This window comes from Mus musculus, chromosome 19 (genome assembly GCF_000001635.26).
Source record: "Mus musculus strain C57BL/6J chromosome 19, GRCm38.p6 C57BL/6J".
NCBI lineage: Eukaryota > Metazoa > Chordata > Mammalia > Rodentia > Muridae > Mus > Mus musculus.
Genome location: NC_000085.6, coordinates 29,368,778 through 29,388,302, shown reverse-complemented (window position 1 = coordinate 29,388,302; position 19,525 = coordinate 29,368,778). Strand labels below are relative to the sequence as shown.

Here is a 19,525-nt window from a genome sequence, read left to right as displayed (position 1 = left end):
AGGTCTTCTCTGATTCTGTTGCCTGCCATTGGATTCCCTTCTCTTAACTGGGCTTCCTGGTTGGGCCTCAGTGGGAGAGGATGTGCTTAGGCCTACTATGATTGGATATCCCAGGGTCAGGTGATACCCAAGGGGGCTTCCCCTTCTCTGAGGAGACAGGGAGGGGCTAGTGGGGAGGAATTTAAAAAAAAAAAAGAAAAACAAATGTTTAATAAATAAAAATATTTATTAAATTAATGCAATACATTGACAATCTGATGCAAAATAAAATTTATGGTTATACACAACACAAAAGAATAAAGTGCCACACCAATCCAACACCATGAGATGGCATTAAGATTTCAAATAAAATGAATAAATAGAATGTGTTGCCCAACCCGATATTTTCTTAAACTTCATACAAACAAGACATTAACATGAGACTCATCAATAAGCTTGTGTGAACAGGTAACAGAGGGGGTTCCACCGGGGGTTCGGCTATGCTCGTCTTTCCTTTGAGACAGGATCTCACTACGTAGCCCAGCCTGTTCCTTCAGTCTTGACATGTGACAGAACAAGGAAAACTGTAAGAAAGTTCTGGGTTCCTCCTCCTTTCCTCCCCCCAGAGAACACAGATCCTCAAGACCTCTAGGTAACAGTATCTTAGAGGCCCCTGTGGTAAGGAGAGGCAGTAGCTGTCAAGGGCTCACACAGAGCTAATGGGCTCCTTCCAGGGCAGCCAGCAGTCAAGGAGCAATGCTGACATTCCCAAAGGAGAACCTGTAATGAGCAAGTGAGGCGTCTGTGTTTGAGAGAAGTCAAGGAAGAAACCAAAATGGCTCCAGGCCTGCTTCTGCCATGGAGACACAAACAAGGCTCCCCCTTGGTACTGGGGTAACTCAGTGTACCCTGGGGACTCATGGTCTCCCTTTAATCAGACACAGAACAAGCCAAATACAAACTCGGTGAGTACGTGCTTTATAAATGGTGTCTACAGATTCAGGCAGCAGACATGGTGTCTGGCCTAGACAGTGTGAGAGATGCCTAGAAGGATGGGGGAGAAAACCTAGAAACAAAGAGCTTTAGATCCATTCTGGAAGCAGCATAAATATCCATACATTAAATAAAAAGGGCGAAGAGCACAGAAAATGCATAGTGAGCAACCATTTAGGTACAGATAGACAGAAAAAAAGAAAGAAAGAAAGAAAGGAAGGAAGGAAGGAAGGAAGGAAGGAAGGAAGGAAGAAAGAAAGAAAGAAAGAAAGAAAGAAAGAAAGAAAGAAAGAAAGAAAGGAAGAAAGAAAGAAAGAGATAATATATATTGACAGACACTTTAATATATATTCTACATATTAACTGTCGTTGGGTAAATTTATATACAAAAACAATAGTAGTTGCTTCTAGGAAGGAGTAGAGAGGATAGGCTGAGGGAATAGAGCTGGTTTGGTGTTTTTCTTCTTCTTTGTCTTGGGGACCATTCTGAGACAATTCCCTGTTGATTTGTGTTTGAATTGTATGTGTGTGCATGTGTAGGAGGGTGCACTTAGGTCTATGAGTACATGGTGTGTGTGTGTGTGTGTGTGTGTGTGTGTGTGTGTGTGTGTGTCTAGGCATCGTTTTTCAGGCTCTGCCAGCTCCTGTAGGCCTGGAGCTAACCATGTAGGCTAGGCTGGGTGGTCAATGAGAGCTCAGGATCTGCCTGCCTCTGCCTCCCTAGTGCTGGGATCAAAAGCATGCACAAACATACGCAACTGTTTTTTATGTGGGTTCTAGGGATAAGACTCAGGGTTTCACACTTGTGAGGAAAGGGTTTTACCAACTGAGCTATCGCCTCAGATGTCAATATCATTTAAATAGAAACATTTAAAAAATAAAAGAACTATTCAACAAGATTCATGACACTTCATGGAGAACAAGAGACTGTATGGCAAGGATAGCAAATGAGGTAAATGTAATGCTAGACAATGAACTGGAGTTACTTTCCAGTGTCTCTAAAATGCAAGCTCCTTGTTAATGAACATTTCTCTGAGTATTTAACACACATAAACATGTCCGACCGGTACTCCGGCGTACATCTTTATGCTCAGAGGCCAGCACAGTGCACAAGGCATGTTGTGATTGATATACAATGCTACTCAATAATCAGTTTTTAAATTAATTTCTTAACGACAAATTCTATCCTGAAAGGACAGTGGCTGAAGAACAGAAATCTGAGAGCTGATACTCTGTGGGCAAGTGACTTAGTCGCTCAGCTTCCTGGCTATGAAGTGAGGATAACAGAGGTTAGCTGTTGCTATGGTGATGAGGGTTGCTATTGTAATGAGATGAGATGTTGAGTGCTATACCTGACACCTATAAGGCTGATACAGAACAACTGCTATCGAAGAGCCTTGAGGACTGAAAAATAAAGATTATTTGAGTCAGACAGCAAGAGCCTGTCAAACCAAGCAGGTGACCTCTGTGTTCCCTGCTTGTATCAGTAGTTACGGAGGATGCTAAGCAGCAGTTGAGTTTGGTGACTACATCTTAAGATCTATCATGTCGTCAGAATTCACCAGTCATAATTACATGCCCAAAGTGAGAACACACAGACTCAAAATAAATAGAAGGCACTTATTCTTCAACACTCATGACTCCATCTCTCATCCCGGCACTGAGCAGAGGAAAAGGTCACTGTGCAAGGACCAGCTGCTAAGCCAGGAACCCTCAATCCATTTCCCAAGACGACTGATGGGCAACTTGCTTAGCAGTGTCTCCCTGGAAAAAATGTCCGTTGTTCCAGGCTCCTCTCCCAACACTTTCTTGGTTCTCTCCCTCAGGTTCCATCTTGAGTCTTTGGACTCATGTCCCATGGGCCCTTTCTTTCACAGACCACAAGCTGCCAATCGACGATCAGAGGGTTCAACACTGCTTACGTCTCCTCGAATTGTGTATCTGGAGAGTGATCATAGTATAATAATTTCACAGGGGCAGGGAATATGTGGGGGGGAAACGTATGATATGTAAGATAAACAAATGGGATGTTTGCTAGAGCAGATAGTAACGTTGCCGTAAGACAGAGACAGATACTACCTATGTCTGACTACCCTTACATGATGAAGGATGACTAACCATCCTTGCTTGTCCGGGACTGCCCTAGTTTTAAAATGGAAAGTGTTCATGGCTGAGAAATCCTCAGTCTTGAGCAAGCCAGGCCGGTTCCTCAGGGTGACTCAGCAGAATAAATGGTAATGTACAGGAGGGAACCTGCTTGGGTCTGCCCAAGTTAGCGAAACCACTTTAGTTCTGCCTGGCCTTACTGTTTGGTTTCTAACAACACTAAAATGAATTAGAACACACTGTAATTTACTACAAGATAGTTCAGTTAGAGTTTTCTTGTTCTTTTTTCTTTTTTGATTTTTTTCGAGACAGGGTTTCTCTGTGTAGCCTGGCTGTCCTGGAACTCACTCTGTAGACCAGGCTGGCCTCAAACTCAGAAATCCGACTACCTCTGCCTCCCGAGTGCTGGGATTAAAGGCGTGGGCCACCAACGCCCGGGCAGAGTTTTCTACTCTTATAAATACAGACATTAGTAGCAGCATAGATTGAAGCACCTAGCAAAGAACGGACGTCTGTGGTAGCAAGTCTGTGTGTTCTTAGGCACCTCGCATTATCTTCTCAGCCCTGTTTTCCCTACTATACAATGGAGATGATTCTCATATTTATCTGATTGGGGGCAGGATGATGAAATGAAATGCCATATCATACACATGAAACAGTTAACAGCTAACCACACAGCAGAATCATTTGCTTAATCAAATGCCCATTCAAATAAGTCAACAGCGTCCCTGGTTGCAGGGCTACCACACAGACACCGCAGCAGCAAACCCAGAGTTTTCTCAGATGTGGCGATCCTTAGGCAGAGGAACCAGCAGCCCCCACAAACAGCTTCCTTTGGAAGGAGAGGAGATCACGGCTAAAGTATGTCTCTTGTTGGTAACAGTAGCTTTTTCTGCTCTTCCTTTTGCTTTGTTTTTTGTTTTGTTTGTTTTGTTTTGGCTGTGTGGTTGCTGGCCTGGAACTCCCTATCCCCCTGCCTCAGCCTACAGAGCGCTGGAACTGCAGCCCTTGCAGGACCCTGCTTGGCTGCTCTGTCCCACTCATTCCCTCGGCTTGCCCCTCCCTCGTTACTCACACTTACCATTTCGGTTTTTTGAGCTTGTATCTTCAACGCCACATTTCTCCACATCTAGCATTCTCACTAAAGAAGAAGAAATCAATCTTAATTCCTTATAGCAAGATGCTACTACAACCCACAGGGACTCGATTTTCAACTTAAGGTTTTTAGGAGACACCGATCAATCCCCTAATCACCAGGCTTTTAGCCCGTGAACTTCCTTATTCCAGATCCCACGCCGCAAAGTTAATTATTCAACAATTTAGGGTACATACTTTCATTCTCAGATGGTTTTTAGGACTGTCTACTTTGTCTTCCACCCTTCCCTCAGAAACGTCCCACATCCTGAGCTAGCTTACCACCTAACTGACTCTCTGCTTTCCTCATCCTCAGCCAATCATCCCAGATGCCATTAGGCAACAACTGCGGTCCTGTGCAAGTCCTAGGCTAGCCCTAAGCCAGATGTGTCTCTGAAGCTTAATCTTCACACCCTGGCAACCCTCTTGGTTCTGCTCAGGGCTTATTCTTTGGAAGCAGCTGGTCGCTACCGCCCCAGTTACAACACTTTTCCCATACACGCGCCCTCCAAAAGGGTGATGGGGAATTCCTCTCTGATGATTGATGTTCCCTCCCATATTCTATTTCCCCATTTGGCTTCACACAAGTCCATGCATCATTGGCTCACTTGGTATGCATTTCAAAGTATTTGGTGAAAAGGTTTACTCTAAGTCACTTTACAATAGGAAGGCATTATTTGAATATATTCATTTTCCTAGATTTCAGTCATTCTTATGGGTAAGTACTGAAATAAATATATGGAAATTATTTTAAAAACTGTGTCATTTCGTCTTCAGAAATCTTGCAAAAAAAAAAAGTGCTTTGTGGTAAAGATGCCACAGCTCTTTTTAGACAGAAGTGTTTTTCCACTTAGGGTATCCAGAACCCAGCTCAATAGGTGGTGTAAGGAACACAAGACTTGAGTTCACCTGAGACCAATAGGCACCACAGTGCTCTGTCTTCAGAGTCTGTAGAAAGAAACCTTATGGCTTTCTTCTTTAGCCTCCATTGCTACCTATCCCTGCACCATTGACCTCCAACCCCAGTTAGAGCATCTTCCTTGTTGTCTAAACTTGTGTGCTGCCCAGCTTTACTCTGAACCGCTGAACAGGGAACCTCACAATGCCCTCCCCCTCCCCCACGCCTTGAAAGCTAAGTCTTTTAGCTTCCCTACGCCCTTGTCCAACTGATACCTCTTCATATTACAACAGGGTCCAACACCGAGCTCCAAGGTAGGAGATGTCGCAGAGCAACAATGTGAACAGGACTTAAGGAAGACTCAGTACACCAGAGTCACTGTTAAAACTTACTCTGTGTAACTGAAAGCAAGCCCAGGGAATGGAGGGCAGCACCTTTCAAGTCAGTGTTTCCTGGTGAGGTTCAGCTAGCGTGCAGTGTAGGACGCCCTGTGATGTGGGTCTGTTCTTGTCAGGGTGGTACCATCTCTGGCACTGCCTGCTCAAGGCAATGGTGAAGGGACCCTCATGCACTTCCCTGCAGGCAGTACAGCAATGGAGGAAATACCTTGTTTTCTCAAGAAGAGGAGGACCGTGGACACTACAATGAGGAACAACAGGATGGATCCCAGAAGCACCCAGTGAGTCCTGTTCTGTGGAGGATGTGTTGCAGGCAGTTCTGGAAAAGGATAAAGAGAAGCTGATGGAAGGTAAGGCTTTGCTGCGCCATAGTCAGGGGAATGATGACTCCTGAAATATAGTTTGGTCTTAGGGTAATCTTAATCACTGAAAGTTAATGTCCAGGTAAGGGTTGGAAGAAGAAGACAGATCTCCTAAGAAACTGGGAGCAGCACAGAGAAGAACTCCAGGCCTGTGACATGTTGCCACAGAAAGTGACTGCAATATTAAATGGTAACCTTAGTGCAGTAACTTCCTTGTGCACTCATTAATATAGACAGTAATGGCTGACTTGGTGTGGAAGGCCAACTCCCGAACATGGGAAAGCGGGGCACTGCTAAGCCGCTTCTGTCTCCCACAAATGTGGACCAGTGCGGGTTGTGTTTCTTCCATGTCTGAGACTCTTGGGCACTCCAGTCATTAACATCTCCCTGTTTCTCTGCCTGGAGTTTTGAGAAAGAGAAAAATGGGTCCCAGGGCTCTGGGATGCTCTGAGATTGCTAACTTCCATCTCCTGTTGTAACTCAGCTCCTATTTGGTCCCACTATGAACCCAAGTTACAGATGAGAAGAGACACTCAGAGTGGTTAAGTTACTCCAGGATGTCCTACAAAGAAATGGCCAGAGAACAGCTTTTTGCTGTTTTATTATGATGATGTTTGCTTGTTTTGTCTTTGAGGCAGGGTCTCTTGTAGTCAGTCCATACTGGCCTTGAACTTGCTATGAAGCTGAGGATGACCTTGAACTGACCCTCCGGCTTCCACCACCAAAGTGTTTAGACTATAGGTGAGCCCTATATACGTTTATATGGCGCTGGGGTCAGAGCATTGTGGATGCTAGGCAAGTACTCTCCCAACTGAGCTACAACGTCTCCAGCCCCATAAAACATTTAATGGTAGGAAACCAACAATATAGCTTTTATGGAAAAGTCCAATTCTAGTTAGAGTGTCTTCCTTTTTATTTTACATTTTTCCAAACTTGTGTGCTCCTTTTGGCTCCACGCCCATCCTGGGCTTCATTTTTCATATTGGTTGACTTTTTAATGTAGTTTTATATATCTTCTCTAAACTTCACAGAGCTATCTCTAGACATCAATGTACTGTTGACATACATTGGGAAAGGGGTGTCGATGGAGGCAGAAGCAACCCTCCTCAGAGTGAGTACCTCTGGGTTCATATTCATATAATGCTCTGAGCCTCTCACCAAACTGTCTCCTGTGGCCCTATTTCTGTAAGGTAAATGAATTTTAAAGACAGCTGAATTCTCAAACGATTTTCCTACAATCATTTTCGTGCAGCTCATTCTATCCCTACAATGCCCTGGCCTGGTGAGTTACAACCCAGCTAGTCGGTTGCCCATAGGCATCAGCCTCGTGTTCTATGCACAGGCAGACTTCCTGGAGTTGAAGTATCAGGGAATGCCCTGAAGAGGAGTATGGGAAGAAAGGATTCTTCCTGTTGAATATAAGATACAAAAAAAGGCAATGCATTTGCTTTCTACTACAGCAGCCCGGGAGGGAAGAGGGCAGCTTTGATGTGACAAAGGTTTACATTCCTGAAGCATAAGCTTGCTCTCACGTTGCCCGTGGTGCCCAAGTTACAAGAGCATCTCCTACATGCGACTGTCACCTGTTTCCTGGAGCAGAGTAACTTATGTCCTATCCAGCCACGAATACTCAATGACTAACATACTGTCTGTCAGGAGCAAACACTTAATTCTTGCTGAGTGTTGACCAAGTAGCATTATGGCTTGCACGCAAGAGAAAGAGGAACTAGAATACGTCTAGCCAATGTAAGTTTCATGTATTCATACACTCGGCCAACTACTGCTAAATGACTATGGCGGATGGCCATCGTGCTAGGAATCCGGGGACGAGTTAGGCAACTCACCTGGGATGATCAGCTCCGCTGTGTGGTTTTGCCCTGGCTGTGATCTCCAAAACGTACAGTAGAAAACATCATTCGCTGTGGCGTTGACCCTCAGACTGCTGGTCACATTGAGAAGCATCCCCTCTGTCCGGGAAGTGGTGACACTTCTCTTCCCACTCACGGGTTGGTGGTCACTGTTTGTCCAGATTACCTCAGCTTCTGGATAACCCTCGGCCTGACATATTAGTTCATGCTCAGAAGTGGCTGGATCCACGGAAATTCTCTGGTTGATTTTGCGGTATGGGGCTAGGTCAGAAGCAAAGAGAGGTCAGGGCTCTCCCATCTTAGGGCTAGCCGTGTGGCTTTGTGGTGTCTGCTTACAAAGAGCATCAACTCGGGCTGGCTATTGGAGAAATATGTCCCCGGCTCTGCTACTTTGGCAGCAGGGAGTGAGTGTTAGTCTGCCTCAGGTCTTCTATTCAAATCTGGGCCATGTTTGGGCTTCAGGAACAACCTTGTTGTTGTAAAAACCACACCAGGGTGTTTACTGAGTGCAAACTAGATGTAGCAACTAAGTTAAGTAAACTGTTACCTAGAAACCACAGGTCTTTCTACCTCAATGTAAATAAAACATATCTATTTCTTCAGCAATCATTATCCAACTTACGATTCTTTAGTGAGCCATAGAGAGCCCAGGATAGGGGCTTAGGTGACTACTTCATTACCAAAGATGTAATAAGAGCACTGTAATACGGTATTTTCACAGGAACTTGACACAGAGTAGCTAAGACAAAGCAAAGCCGTAATGTGTTTGGTTGTCCATGAACCAAGAAAAAACACCACCAACAAAATAGGTATAATTACAATTTCAAGTAACAGCTTTGATGAACACTTGCCCAGTCTTGTATTTATCACATTCAAGACCAACTAAATAAAGATGAGACCACTATACATTATTAAATAGGCACATCAGGAAATAATGTCACCACAATAGGGTCTAATGCCACATGGCCCGTGACCTAATTCTTCTGGGAAATTAGTGGTTTAAATTTGAAATCACTGCCAATGATAAAGCATTCGGAGTGAAATATCTGCTTTCCACTTTTGTTTTTCACGGGTGCTGATGGAAGGAGAGTTCTGCTTCACCTAGAAGACCATGGTGAGCAGCTGATGAGTGGATTCGTCTGAAACTGACTAGACCTCCGCTGCCTCCGTCCCTAAGGTGAGCGTGTGTGTGAGGACGCAGGCAGGAAACACCAGAATTGTGCACGCTTGCTCTAGGATCTGTAAAATCAGTCATGCCTCATAAACGGTGACGGCTGTCACTGAGTCTGAATGTCTGACACAGGAAGAGGGGAGTCTATTGATTCATATTTGGGTTTCTATGGATGTTTCCAATTCTCCTGTCTATTTTTGTTTTGTTTTCCCTTTGAGGAAGAGTTGCATGTAGACCAGGCTAGCCTTGAACTTGCTGTGTAGTCAAAGGTAACCTGCCTCTAGCTCCTGAGTGCTGGGGTCACAGGCAACTGAGTTGCCACCGCATGTGGTTCTATGCTGTGCCGGGGATCGAACCAGAACTTCATGAATGGCAGGTAAGCACTCTACCAGATGAAATACAGACCCGTCCCTCTTGTCTATCTTTAATTGAATTCACCATCTTTAAAAATAAGCACATTACAAAGTCTTCTTAAAGAAACTCCAGATCAAAGATAAAGCTCACAATTCAACACAAAGCAAAGGGAAATGTAAGCAGTGACGTTACCAGTCATTTTCGGACATTAAAAACGAAGATTGAAAGGAGTTACAGAGACAAAGTTTGGAGCTGAGACAAAAGGATGGACCATTTAGAGACTGCCATATCCAGGGAGCCATCCCATAATTAGCCTCCAAACGATGACACCATTGCATACACTAGCAAGCATATGCTGAAAGGACCCTGAAATAGCTGTCTCTTGTGAGACTTGGCCGGGACCTAGCAAACACAGAAGTGGATGCTCACAGTCAGCTATTGGATGGATCACAGGGCTCCCAATGGAGAAGCTAGAGAAAGCACCCAAGGAACTAAAGGGATCTGCAACCCTATAGGTGGAACAACACTATGAACTAACCAGTACCCCGGAGCTCTTGACTCAAGCTGCATATGTATCAAAAGATGGCCTAGTAGGCCATCACTGGAAAGAGAGGCCCATTGGACACGCAGACTTTATATCCCCCAGTACAGGGGAACCCCAGGGCCAAAAAGTGGGAGTGGGTGGGTAGGGGAGTGGGGGAGGAGGGTATGGGGGACTTTTGGGATAGCATTGGAAATGTAATTGAGGAAAATATGTAGTAAAAAAATTTTTAAAAAAAGAAACATAAGCTATAAAAAAAAAGAAAAGAAATGTCAGGACATGCCTTACTAGGGGCTATCATGATAAGGTTAATTAAAAATGGGAAGATCCATCTGAAAAAAAAAAAACGAAGATTGAGTTGGATGTGATAAAGCATTGGCTAAAATAAGCTTCAGGATGACTGCGACCATCTCCATTTGTTAATCATGAACTTCATCTTAACATACACTGATTCTGAGTTGTCAGAATTTCCATATACTCTTTGTTCCATGTGTTTCTTCTTTTGAATATCTTTTTTGTACAGTTTCAGAATATATCATGTGTTAGATTGAATCAACCACCTGAAATCAGTGAGTTATCTCCTTCTGATCTTCACAATGGCCATTTCTTATAATATAAGCTATACCTATTGGCACCAGATATATCCTTTATAATCACACACATGTTTATAACACCTCAAAGACAAGTTCTGTTTGTTTTCAAACCTCTGGCTTATCTCTAGAACACTCTGTTACTGCTGTGATCAAAAACCAGGAAAAGTTCAAATCATGTTTAAAGCCATTCTGTTCCTTGATACCCACTCCAGAGGTACAAAGACAGGCAACAAAGCGAGGCTAGGAAGGGCATAGATTTTTAGAGATGGGCTAGTTGGGTTCCGAACCTGGCTGCATAATTTTATCGGGGTGGAATTTAGGCGGATCGCATTTTTAATGCCTGAAAATGGGCACAGCAGTGCTGTGTAACATTGAATCTGAGATGTCACCTAGGGAAAGACACATTCCGATTTGAAAGATAGTCGATAGGAAAGAAAACAAGCCATGGTCATGGGCAAGTGCCTCCCCCGAAGAGTTATGTTAAAGATGAAATGAATTCATATGAGCAAGAAGCCCAGGGCACAACCTCTCACATATCAGGTGTTCTGTGAGTGTTAATTATAACATCTACCCCTGCTGTTGTTAGGCAGATGTGGAGGACCATGAGCACAGCTGCGGAGGACTGTGAACACAGAAACAAGAAAGTTCCTACGGCTCACAAGGAACAGTCTAAAATCTCCCAGATTCATGCCCGTTCGTATAGCATACATTTTAAGCTAATTTTTTTTTAAACCATTCCATCAACAAACACGGTTTTCTTTTCTTATTACACTGCCCCTTCATAATACGTCAAGGCCAACAGGTCCAACAATAAAACTGACCAAAGCCCCTACCCCTAGAGCTTGTGTTCAAGAGAAGGAAAGAGACAATAAGCATGATATGCTGAGACATCTTAGATAGGCATAGATGACAGAGAAAAGGTTTAAACAGAGCTGGGGGATCGGGTGCACCATGGCAATCCTTAATTGTTGAACCATGTGATGAGCGTGTTTCTTACAGCTGCTTAATGCCATCTACGGTCCGAGGACTACTAAATGGACACTTCATTCTTTTCTGATATTGAGGTCAGTGATTAAAGCTGAATATTTTTCAATTAAAAGCCTGATGCCTGAGGGTCTTCTGTAAACCTTTGAAGGTAGAACATTATCCAAAGAGATAATAAAAACTGAGTTAATCCAAAACTACACTCTTTCAGATTTCAGTTTTGAAATAATTCACCTTTAAAACCCCATGGCGAGTGAACTCCCTGTAGGGCTGCTTCACCACCACACACTTGCAGTGATGGGAAGGAACCTTGCTGTGAAGTCATTTGCATAGCACAGAATTCAGGAGTTCTACTTCCTTGACATGGAAAGCTTTTGCATGCCAGCGACCATGGTGCTAGAAACTGAAACCAGGGTCCTGTACATCACTGGGCATGTCCTCAGTCCTGTTCCTATTTTAATTTTATATTCATTTATACATGTATTTATGCATGCATGCATGTATGTATGTCTTTGAGAACGGATCTTGCCAAATGTATGTATGTATGTATGTCTTTGAGAACGGATCTTGCCAAATATATGTATGTATGTATGTCTTTGAGAACGGATCTTGCCAAATTGCCCAGGCTGCTCTTGAACCTGCTATATGTTCGTAGCTCAGACAAGTCCTAATTGCGCGATTCTCCTGCCTCAGCTTCCCACATAGCTGAGATTACAGATTTGAGCCACAACCAAGGTTCAGACTCTTGGCCTAGACCAGCTAACGTGCATGCAAATGGCAAGGTGAACTGGGAGTAAAATATCGACGTAGTGATTTCTGTAAGAAAACAAAATAGTCAAGCAGGCCTTCAAGACTGCTTGGATACCAGCTTTGCCGCATCACAGGTCCCTCCGTGGAGAAGCCGTGCGCTCCAAAAGATTGTCTTTGGTATCAGAGATATCACTGAGCACATAATCTAGAGTAAATTCCTCCTTACCAGAGTCACCTACTCCTAACAAGCCATGAGAGACCTCTTGTCACAGAGGCTTACACCCTGCTCCCTTCTTCCTGACTGCCCGCCTTGAGCTCCTTCCAGTGCCCCAGGTCCAGCAACTTTGACTGCTCATGGCCTTCCAGCTTCACAATGTCTTTAAAAATCTTGGAACCAAACAGGAGCCTCATATTTGCTGATGTACTAACAGCTGCTCAAGATATTAACAACCATATCCCGAGTCTCCTTTCATGAGTGTCACAAATGAAGAATTGTAAGTAAAAGGTAATGGAAGTTAGAGCCAAGCACCGAAATAAGGCAAGTGGCATCTTCATAAGCTCTAAGCGACCCACCATCACAGACCCATTAATAAACTGTCGAATGGACACATTTTTCCTAATCTCTACATAAGATTGCGTTAATAACTGCCGTGATCCCTTATGAGGAATGTGAATTTTTCCTATGTATAATATTGAGCTTCACACTAGTTTAGGAGTAAAAAGATCGAAGGAGACTATCTGATTCTAGCCAAATAGTTTTAAAGTTATTATGAAAACCGAAAAGGAGCAGGCAGACCATCTGCAACGTCTGCCTGGAGAAGACGGGGTTCGGCTCAGTGTCCATCAAGGTGAAGTTTCCGCAGACCACGAAAGGGACCTGATTCGAGGGACACCACTGTGGGAGGTATGTGAAGAGGAGAGCCTTGGGGATTTCCAGTCCTGGTGGGCAACTGGGCTGGCTGTGTGCACGCCTGCGATGAGTGAAGCTCTCAGGTCTATGCAACCCAACAGTGAAAGCAGGGGTGGTTAGCAAGGTGTTTTCCTTCCCTTAGTTAGTTCCAACCCAGAACCGTGAACTCAAGGGACCTGATGACATTTCTGTGGCTCGTTACCCAGGAACTTACACTCATAGTTCCTCCTCAGCACTCCCAGAGATGCAGGCCCTGAAAATGAATGCATGCCTGCTGAGTGTAGCCTGTACCATCTCTGTGGAAGAACGGCTTCTTCTACACTTAAGATCTTCACTTCTCATCCTTCATAGATTAACCTTAATTTTTTAAAAAGTGACCCTTACAGTAGAAGCTATAGATAGATAGATAGATAGATAGATAGATAGATAGATAGATAGATAGATATAGAGGTATATGCACACACACACACATATACATTATATATTGTGTATATATATAAAAAATGTGTATGTATGTGTAGATATGTGTGTTTATATATGTATACATATATAAAACTTTGTATGATATATGATATGATATAACTATATATATACATATATATATAAACACACATTGAATTTTGTATGGAGGTATTCAAAGGAAAGAAAATGTGCTAAGCCTGATAGATTAAATATAAACAGTAATCCAATCAAAAAGTCATGGAGGGATGTACAAATAGTAGTTACTGTATATTTATGCTTAGAAGATGGTAGTTAGGGAGGAGGGACATTTTTATGATTCTATTTCTTTCCATGACATTCAAATTACTTGTAAAAAAACATGTGTGTGTATGTATGTTTGCATGTATATATATTTACAAGTAATTCAAAAAGCTTGCAAAAGTGAAATGCCAGGTGTTTGCTTTTTATCATAAATGCAATATATAACTATGCATATAACTATATATTGTAGTATATATTATTATACATTATATATTATACATTATGTTATATGAAATATATGCATATTATATCTTATTGCATGTTACACAGTTATATCTATACATCTATGTAATATATTATATATTGCATTTATGATAAGAAACAAACACCTGGCATTTCACCTTTGCAAGATCATGGTACTGACTGCAAAGCATGGCTGAGTATTATCTGGTACTGAATCTCAAGTTACTATCAAACACACAGTGCTAGGCTTTTTCACTGGTGAAGTGTGTGAACGAACGAATGAACAAACGAGCGAGAAGAACAGGCTGCTGTTGTTCTGTGAGAAGTGCGTGCGAACTCTCAAGAATGAAGAGCTCTCAACATTAGGGAGCTGTTTTAAATACGGATGAAGCCTTCCCCATCCAGGGTAATTCTTACCATTGACTTTCAGCGTGATTCGCTTGTAGTCCGCACCACCGTAGCTGATTATGCAGCAGTAAACGCCTGCGTCCTGCAGCTTGACGTCTGTGATCTGAAGGGCAGCATTTCCCTTCAAAAGCTGGTCCTTTGGCAGCGAGGCTCTCCCCCTGAAGTTGCTGTGCTGAGGCTTAAGGTCCTCCTCTCCTGCCACAAACTGAATCACTTGCTCATCTTCCTTTTCCCAGTACACCACTAACGCAAGCAGGTCCAGCTCCCGTTCTACAGGGAATCTGCACTCCATCGTGACGTTGCTGCCATACTCCACCACGTACAAGTCCTTTGGAGCCGTGATAGTAAACGCTGAAAAGGAAAGAGGACCAGCCCTCAGAAGACAGAAAACTCCTCCAAACACATCTGAAAACCTGGGTAAAAGGTTACTATCATTTTATTTAGGGAATCACATGAACACTAAAATTCTTCTTTGAAATAACTTCATGGGGCGGGGGTGGGGGGTGGTGGTGGTGATGCAAGCTAGATAATATATTCCCAGTCTTGTTTAAAAGGAACCAATAAATAAAAATATATTATCAGTGGGCCACCTCCCTGGGAATGTTCAGTAGTTATTCATAGGAAACGGATCACCTGTTAGTTCTGTATTACCTGATATTTTTATATTCATCCCCTGGGGGGTGGGGGCGGTTGTTGTTCATTCCTTCATTTGTTTCTGGTGTTGGGATTGCACCTAGGGCTTTTTTTTTACATCAGCCAAGTGTTCTACTACTAAACCACACCCAAAGCTCCAGTATTTTCCTTCATCCTTTCCAAGTAACTTATTTTTTTTGTCTTCACAAATAATTTTATTTATTTTTAAGATTTTATTTATTTATTAAAAATACATACAATATATTTGCCAAGTAACTTATTTATGGCAAAGGAGAATGAGAATGTGTTTGGATAAGCAAGGTATATTCCTTATAATTATCTTAGGGGATGGAGTGATTGCCCAGTAAGTAAACGACTTGCTGTGTAGCCCATGGACCCAAGTTCAAATCCCCAGAGACCAGGTAGAAGCCAGGTGCAGTAGCATGTGCCTACAATCTCAGTGGACTGGGAGGTGGAGACAGGAGAGCCCCCAGGAGGTTCTGAGCTAGCCGAACTACAGGACTCAGCAATGTACAACAAATAAGAGACCTTGTCTCAAACAAGGTAGAAGGTGAGGACTAAGCTCTAGGTTGTCCTATGAACGCTTTATGTGTGCCTAGCAACTGCACATACACACAGACCCCCCTCTACACACACATATACACACACATACACACCCCACAAATTACTTCCATTTTTAATTCATAGCTAAAATATTGAAAATATAGAACCCACTGAAAAGATTTGGTGACTTACCCCGTAGCAAGTGACAGCAGGCTGTGAATATAATGCCAGCAAATATCCTCATGTTTTGGGAACTATCTAGTAACGGGAAACACAGAGAGGTCTGCTTAATTTCAATAGCAGAGCAAGGAGACACTAGTAAATGTGTCCTTCTCATATATACATAAGCCCTAAAAGCCAGTCTGGAAAGAGCAGACGAGCCAGCTGTAACTGAAGCAATTCTGAGGGCTGGCCAACAACCGATTTGCAAGTGTGGAAACACAGCTGAACAGTTCAAAATTCAATGCTTTCATTTTGTAACTCAAAGCCATGTAGAACCAAGTGGAAAGAAGTCAGTATGATGGGATCAGCAGCTTTACATTGAGTTATTAGCCCCCCAGATTGTTAATGTACATTCAAACTCAGCCAAGGACCCCCCCCAGGCCCCCCTCCATATGTATCATGCGTTCTTTCAACATTGAAACGTATTTGAAAGCTAAAACCTGCTTTAGGCAAAGCTTCAAAGCAAAGAGCATCCAATTTTCACTTTCACTTTTCAATGCTTCCTCCCCATTAAAATCTCACCTCTGCCTCGCACCTATTCCACATGATAAATCTTTTCCCCAGTAAAGACAGTACAGTGGTAACAGCTATGGGAAGGAAGGAGACTTCCATCTGGCCCGGTTACTCTAAGGTCTGGATGTCTGAATGCTAGTGTCCCCTCCGCTGAACACTTTCCTAATTCACTCGGCAAACACTGAGTATCTCCTCTGAATCTGGCACTATTTGGGGCACTGCTGAAGCAGCAGGTGGGAAACAGGAGCCATTCTTCCATGAAACCGGTGTCTAAAGGAGTGGGCTCAAAGGTGAGCGCTACATTCCAGCCAGTCTAATAGTTTACATTTTCTGCTTCTGTGTTATTCGCATGTTTACAACGTTCATGGGAGAGTAGGTCTTCCCTTACCGTCTCTCTGACCTGTGTGCTCATTCACAGTCAATCTGAAAGGTGTATAAAGCTGACGAGGACGGCTTCTGCATCCTAGCCTCTGAACTCAGTGAGAAAACTATACATCGGTCAAGAGGAAGACGGATGAGAGTCTCACATAGCTCGAAGGATAATCAATAAAAGCGGAAAGAACGCTCTCGATAAGAAAGTCCATGGAGGATCTGTGATACCATTTGGACCTTCTGCTCTACCAAAATTACAGACTCCTCATAGGTAGCATTAGTGAAGATACAGGGATTTCTTGACCTTTCCTGGAAAGGATGTGAAATTGTATAGCTTCTTAAAGGTCAATTTTGTAATCTCTTAAAACTTTAACTGTGCATGTCGTATGATCTCTCTATTCCTGTCTTGGAAATTCATCTTAGAAAATATAAGTCATATGTAACAGAGATGACACAGCCAACAACAGTCCCAGACTTGAAATACCCCATGTATTAGCTAATAAAACTGTGTATACTCAAAATACCGTGACGGATAACTGTGTATACTCAAAATACCGTGACGGATAGATTTCAGTATATGCACAGGGGATGAGTTTGCAGAGAAGTAGGAAGGAGCTTAGAGGGTAGTATATAAACAAAAATATTCTTGTGTCGTAGAACAACCCCACTTCTCTTGAAGACACTGCCTGACAGTGATTATCTGCAAAGGTAATTGTGGCTTTTATAGGGAAGACAGGTAAGTTCTTACACATTTATACTTAAAAAAAAGTTTTGTTTTTTTTTTTTTTACTTATTTTATGTATGTGAGTACACTGTCACTGTCTCTAGACACACCAGAAGAGGGCATCAGATCCCATTACAGATGGTTGTGAGCCACCATGTGGTTGGTGCAGTTTGAACTCAGTACCTCCGGAAGAGCAGCCAGTGCTCTTAACTGCTGAGCCATCTCTTTAGCCCACATTTATACTTTTTTTAAAGGGAAAGAGATAGAAAAGGAGAGATGAAATAGCAAATTTTTTCTTCATTTTTTTGTGTGTGTGTCCAATTTTCAAATGAGTGAATAATCATTTTACTTATTAGGAAAAATAAATCATTACACCTATCGAATTTCTTGTGAGGGACCCTGAAACGGAGCTCAGACGTTGTCACTGAGGTAGAGTGACCATTTCAGTTTATTTTTATGGTTGGATATTGTTGGTGTTGTTATAAAAACGAATGTAGGCACATTACACACATTCTCCTCTAGGGACCGTTTGGTAATATTGGCTAACATATTTATTTGGTTGCCAAAGCTTGCTTGGGACGAAGGAGAGCTGTTACTGATGTGATGAAATAGAGGCCCGAGATGCTGCCAAGACCCTGCCCTGCCGCCTTCCCCCCCTCCCGCCCCCCGCCCCGCCCCAAGGTGACAGACACTGAGATGGCCTACAGCACCACCAGTGCCAAGCTGGAGAAACGGTGACCACTCTCAGCATGTCTGTCAATAGTTTCTGTTCAGCCATTTTCCTCTACACTTTTAAAGATTGATTTATTTTATGTGTAAGAGTGTTTTGTCTGGGACTGGAGGGATGGCTCAGAGGTTAAGAGCACTGGCTGCTCTTACCAAAGTCCTGAGTTTAATTCCTAGCAACCATATGGTAGCTTACAACCAACCACCTATGAGACCTGGTGCTCTCCTCTGCCCTTCAGGTGTACACGCAGGCAGAACCCCATATAAATAATATAGAAAGAAATCTGTTTTGGGGTTTTGTTTTTGTTTTTTAAGAATGTTTTGCCTGCTTGTACATCTGCTTGCCATATGTGTGCCTAGTACCTCTGAGGTATCTCTCCAGCCCCCGTTGTCTCACACATGTAATAGCCATTTTTAAAATGTAAGATTATGGCATAATTTCCCCAAGTCTTGTATTTAACAGGCCCCTAACACGGAGCGCCTTTGCTGTTATGTGTTGTCCCTTTTTTCAGAGTCACAAATATGTGTGTGCTTGGCCAATGTTTGGGCGAGTACCAGTTGTGTACCAGGTCCAAGTTTAGGCTTGAATTATAGATTTCCCTAAGGAGATCTGCGGATCTAGGGAGAAAGACTATGGCAACTGATACCACTACATCTTTGTGCAGCACAAACATTACTTTTTAGATCCCCCCATTCAATTCTTGAAAAATGCAACTTGATTTGTTTAAATAAATATTTAGCTCTCAATAATTACCTGATTACTTATTTTGACTGTTAAGGTCATAGCCTTCTTGCTGATTATTATGAATCATTGATGTTAGAAAAGGGCAGATGCAACAGCATCTGAGAGACTGGGGGAAGAGGCTAGCCTGGGCTACATAGTGAGACTCTGTCTCAAACAACAACAAGAGCATGAAAATAAAAACAAACAACAACAACAAAACAAAAAATAAACAAACCAAACCAAACCAAGGACATTTACAAAAAGAGCAAAATCAAATGACTCATTATTAATCATATCTCTCCAGTTCATCTGCCCAAGCAGATGAGGCAGGATGACATCCAGGCCTGTGAGGACACAGTGACTGTTGCAATGAGGCCCTGGGAGAAATGGCCAAGCCGAGTACTAGACAGTCACAATGAGGTACATGATATCCACTGAAGACTGTACCTAATTTTTCCTACGTTGATGGCAGACTCAGTTGGAACAGTTATCTATTGCTTATGAGTCTGCTTTAAAGCTTAGTATAAAGTCTGAAAGGTGATGGGTTGGGTCTGATAGTCACCTTCTTCAGTATCATATCCTCCCCTCCCTGGCTCTCAGGGTGCAGGTGTGAGCAGTAGATCAAAAGGGGAAATTCAGGGACCATGTAAATC

At 42.9% G+C, this 19,525-nt stretch overlaps 1 protein-coding gene and 1 long non-coding RNA gene across 6 annotated transcripts in view; one reads left to right on the top strand and one right to left on the bottom strand.

Moving 5' to 3' along the window:
• Positions 1–207: 207 nt before the first annotated feature.
• Positions 208–19,525, bottom strand: part of Cd274 (CD274 antigen) — a 25,989-nt gene continuing 6,671 nt past the window's right edge. For 2 of the 3 annotated variants that reach the window (XM_030251020.1, NM_021893.3), the window contains 6 exons: positions 15,784–15,849; positions 14,404–14,745; positions 7,715–7,999; positions 5,717–5,827; positions 4,160–4,219; positions 208–2,913 (listed from right to left, as the gene is read on the bottom strand). In XM_030251020.1, coding sequence (XP_030106880.1) covers positions 2,891–2,913; positions 4,160–4,219; positions 5,717–5,827; positions 7,715–7,999; positions 14,404–14,745; positions 15,784–15,835 — 873 coding nt within the window. In that variant the 5' untranslated portion in view covers positions 15,836–15,849 and the 3' untranslated portion in view covers positions 208–2,890. The remainder of the gene's footprint in view (positions 2,914–4,159; positions 4,220–5,716; positions 5,828–7,714; positions 8,000–14,403; positions 14,746–15,783; positions 15,850–19,525) is intronic. The other variant, XM_030251021.1, reaches the window with a different exon arrangement.
• Positions 3,352–9,554, top strand: Gm36043. 3 transcript variants are annotated; one of them, XR_877803.3, is made up of 4 exons: positions 3,352–3,939; positions 5,693–5,858; positions 6,902–6,981; positions 8,824–9,554. It is a non-coding gene; the product is annotated as a predicted gene, 36043 (long non-coding RNA). The 3 variants fall into 3 exon arrangements; XR_386642.4 differs by having other exon boundaries at positions 5,693–6,611; XR_001782679.2 differs by lacking the exon at positions 6,902–6,981 and having other exon boundaries at positions 5,693–6,611.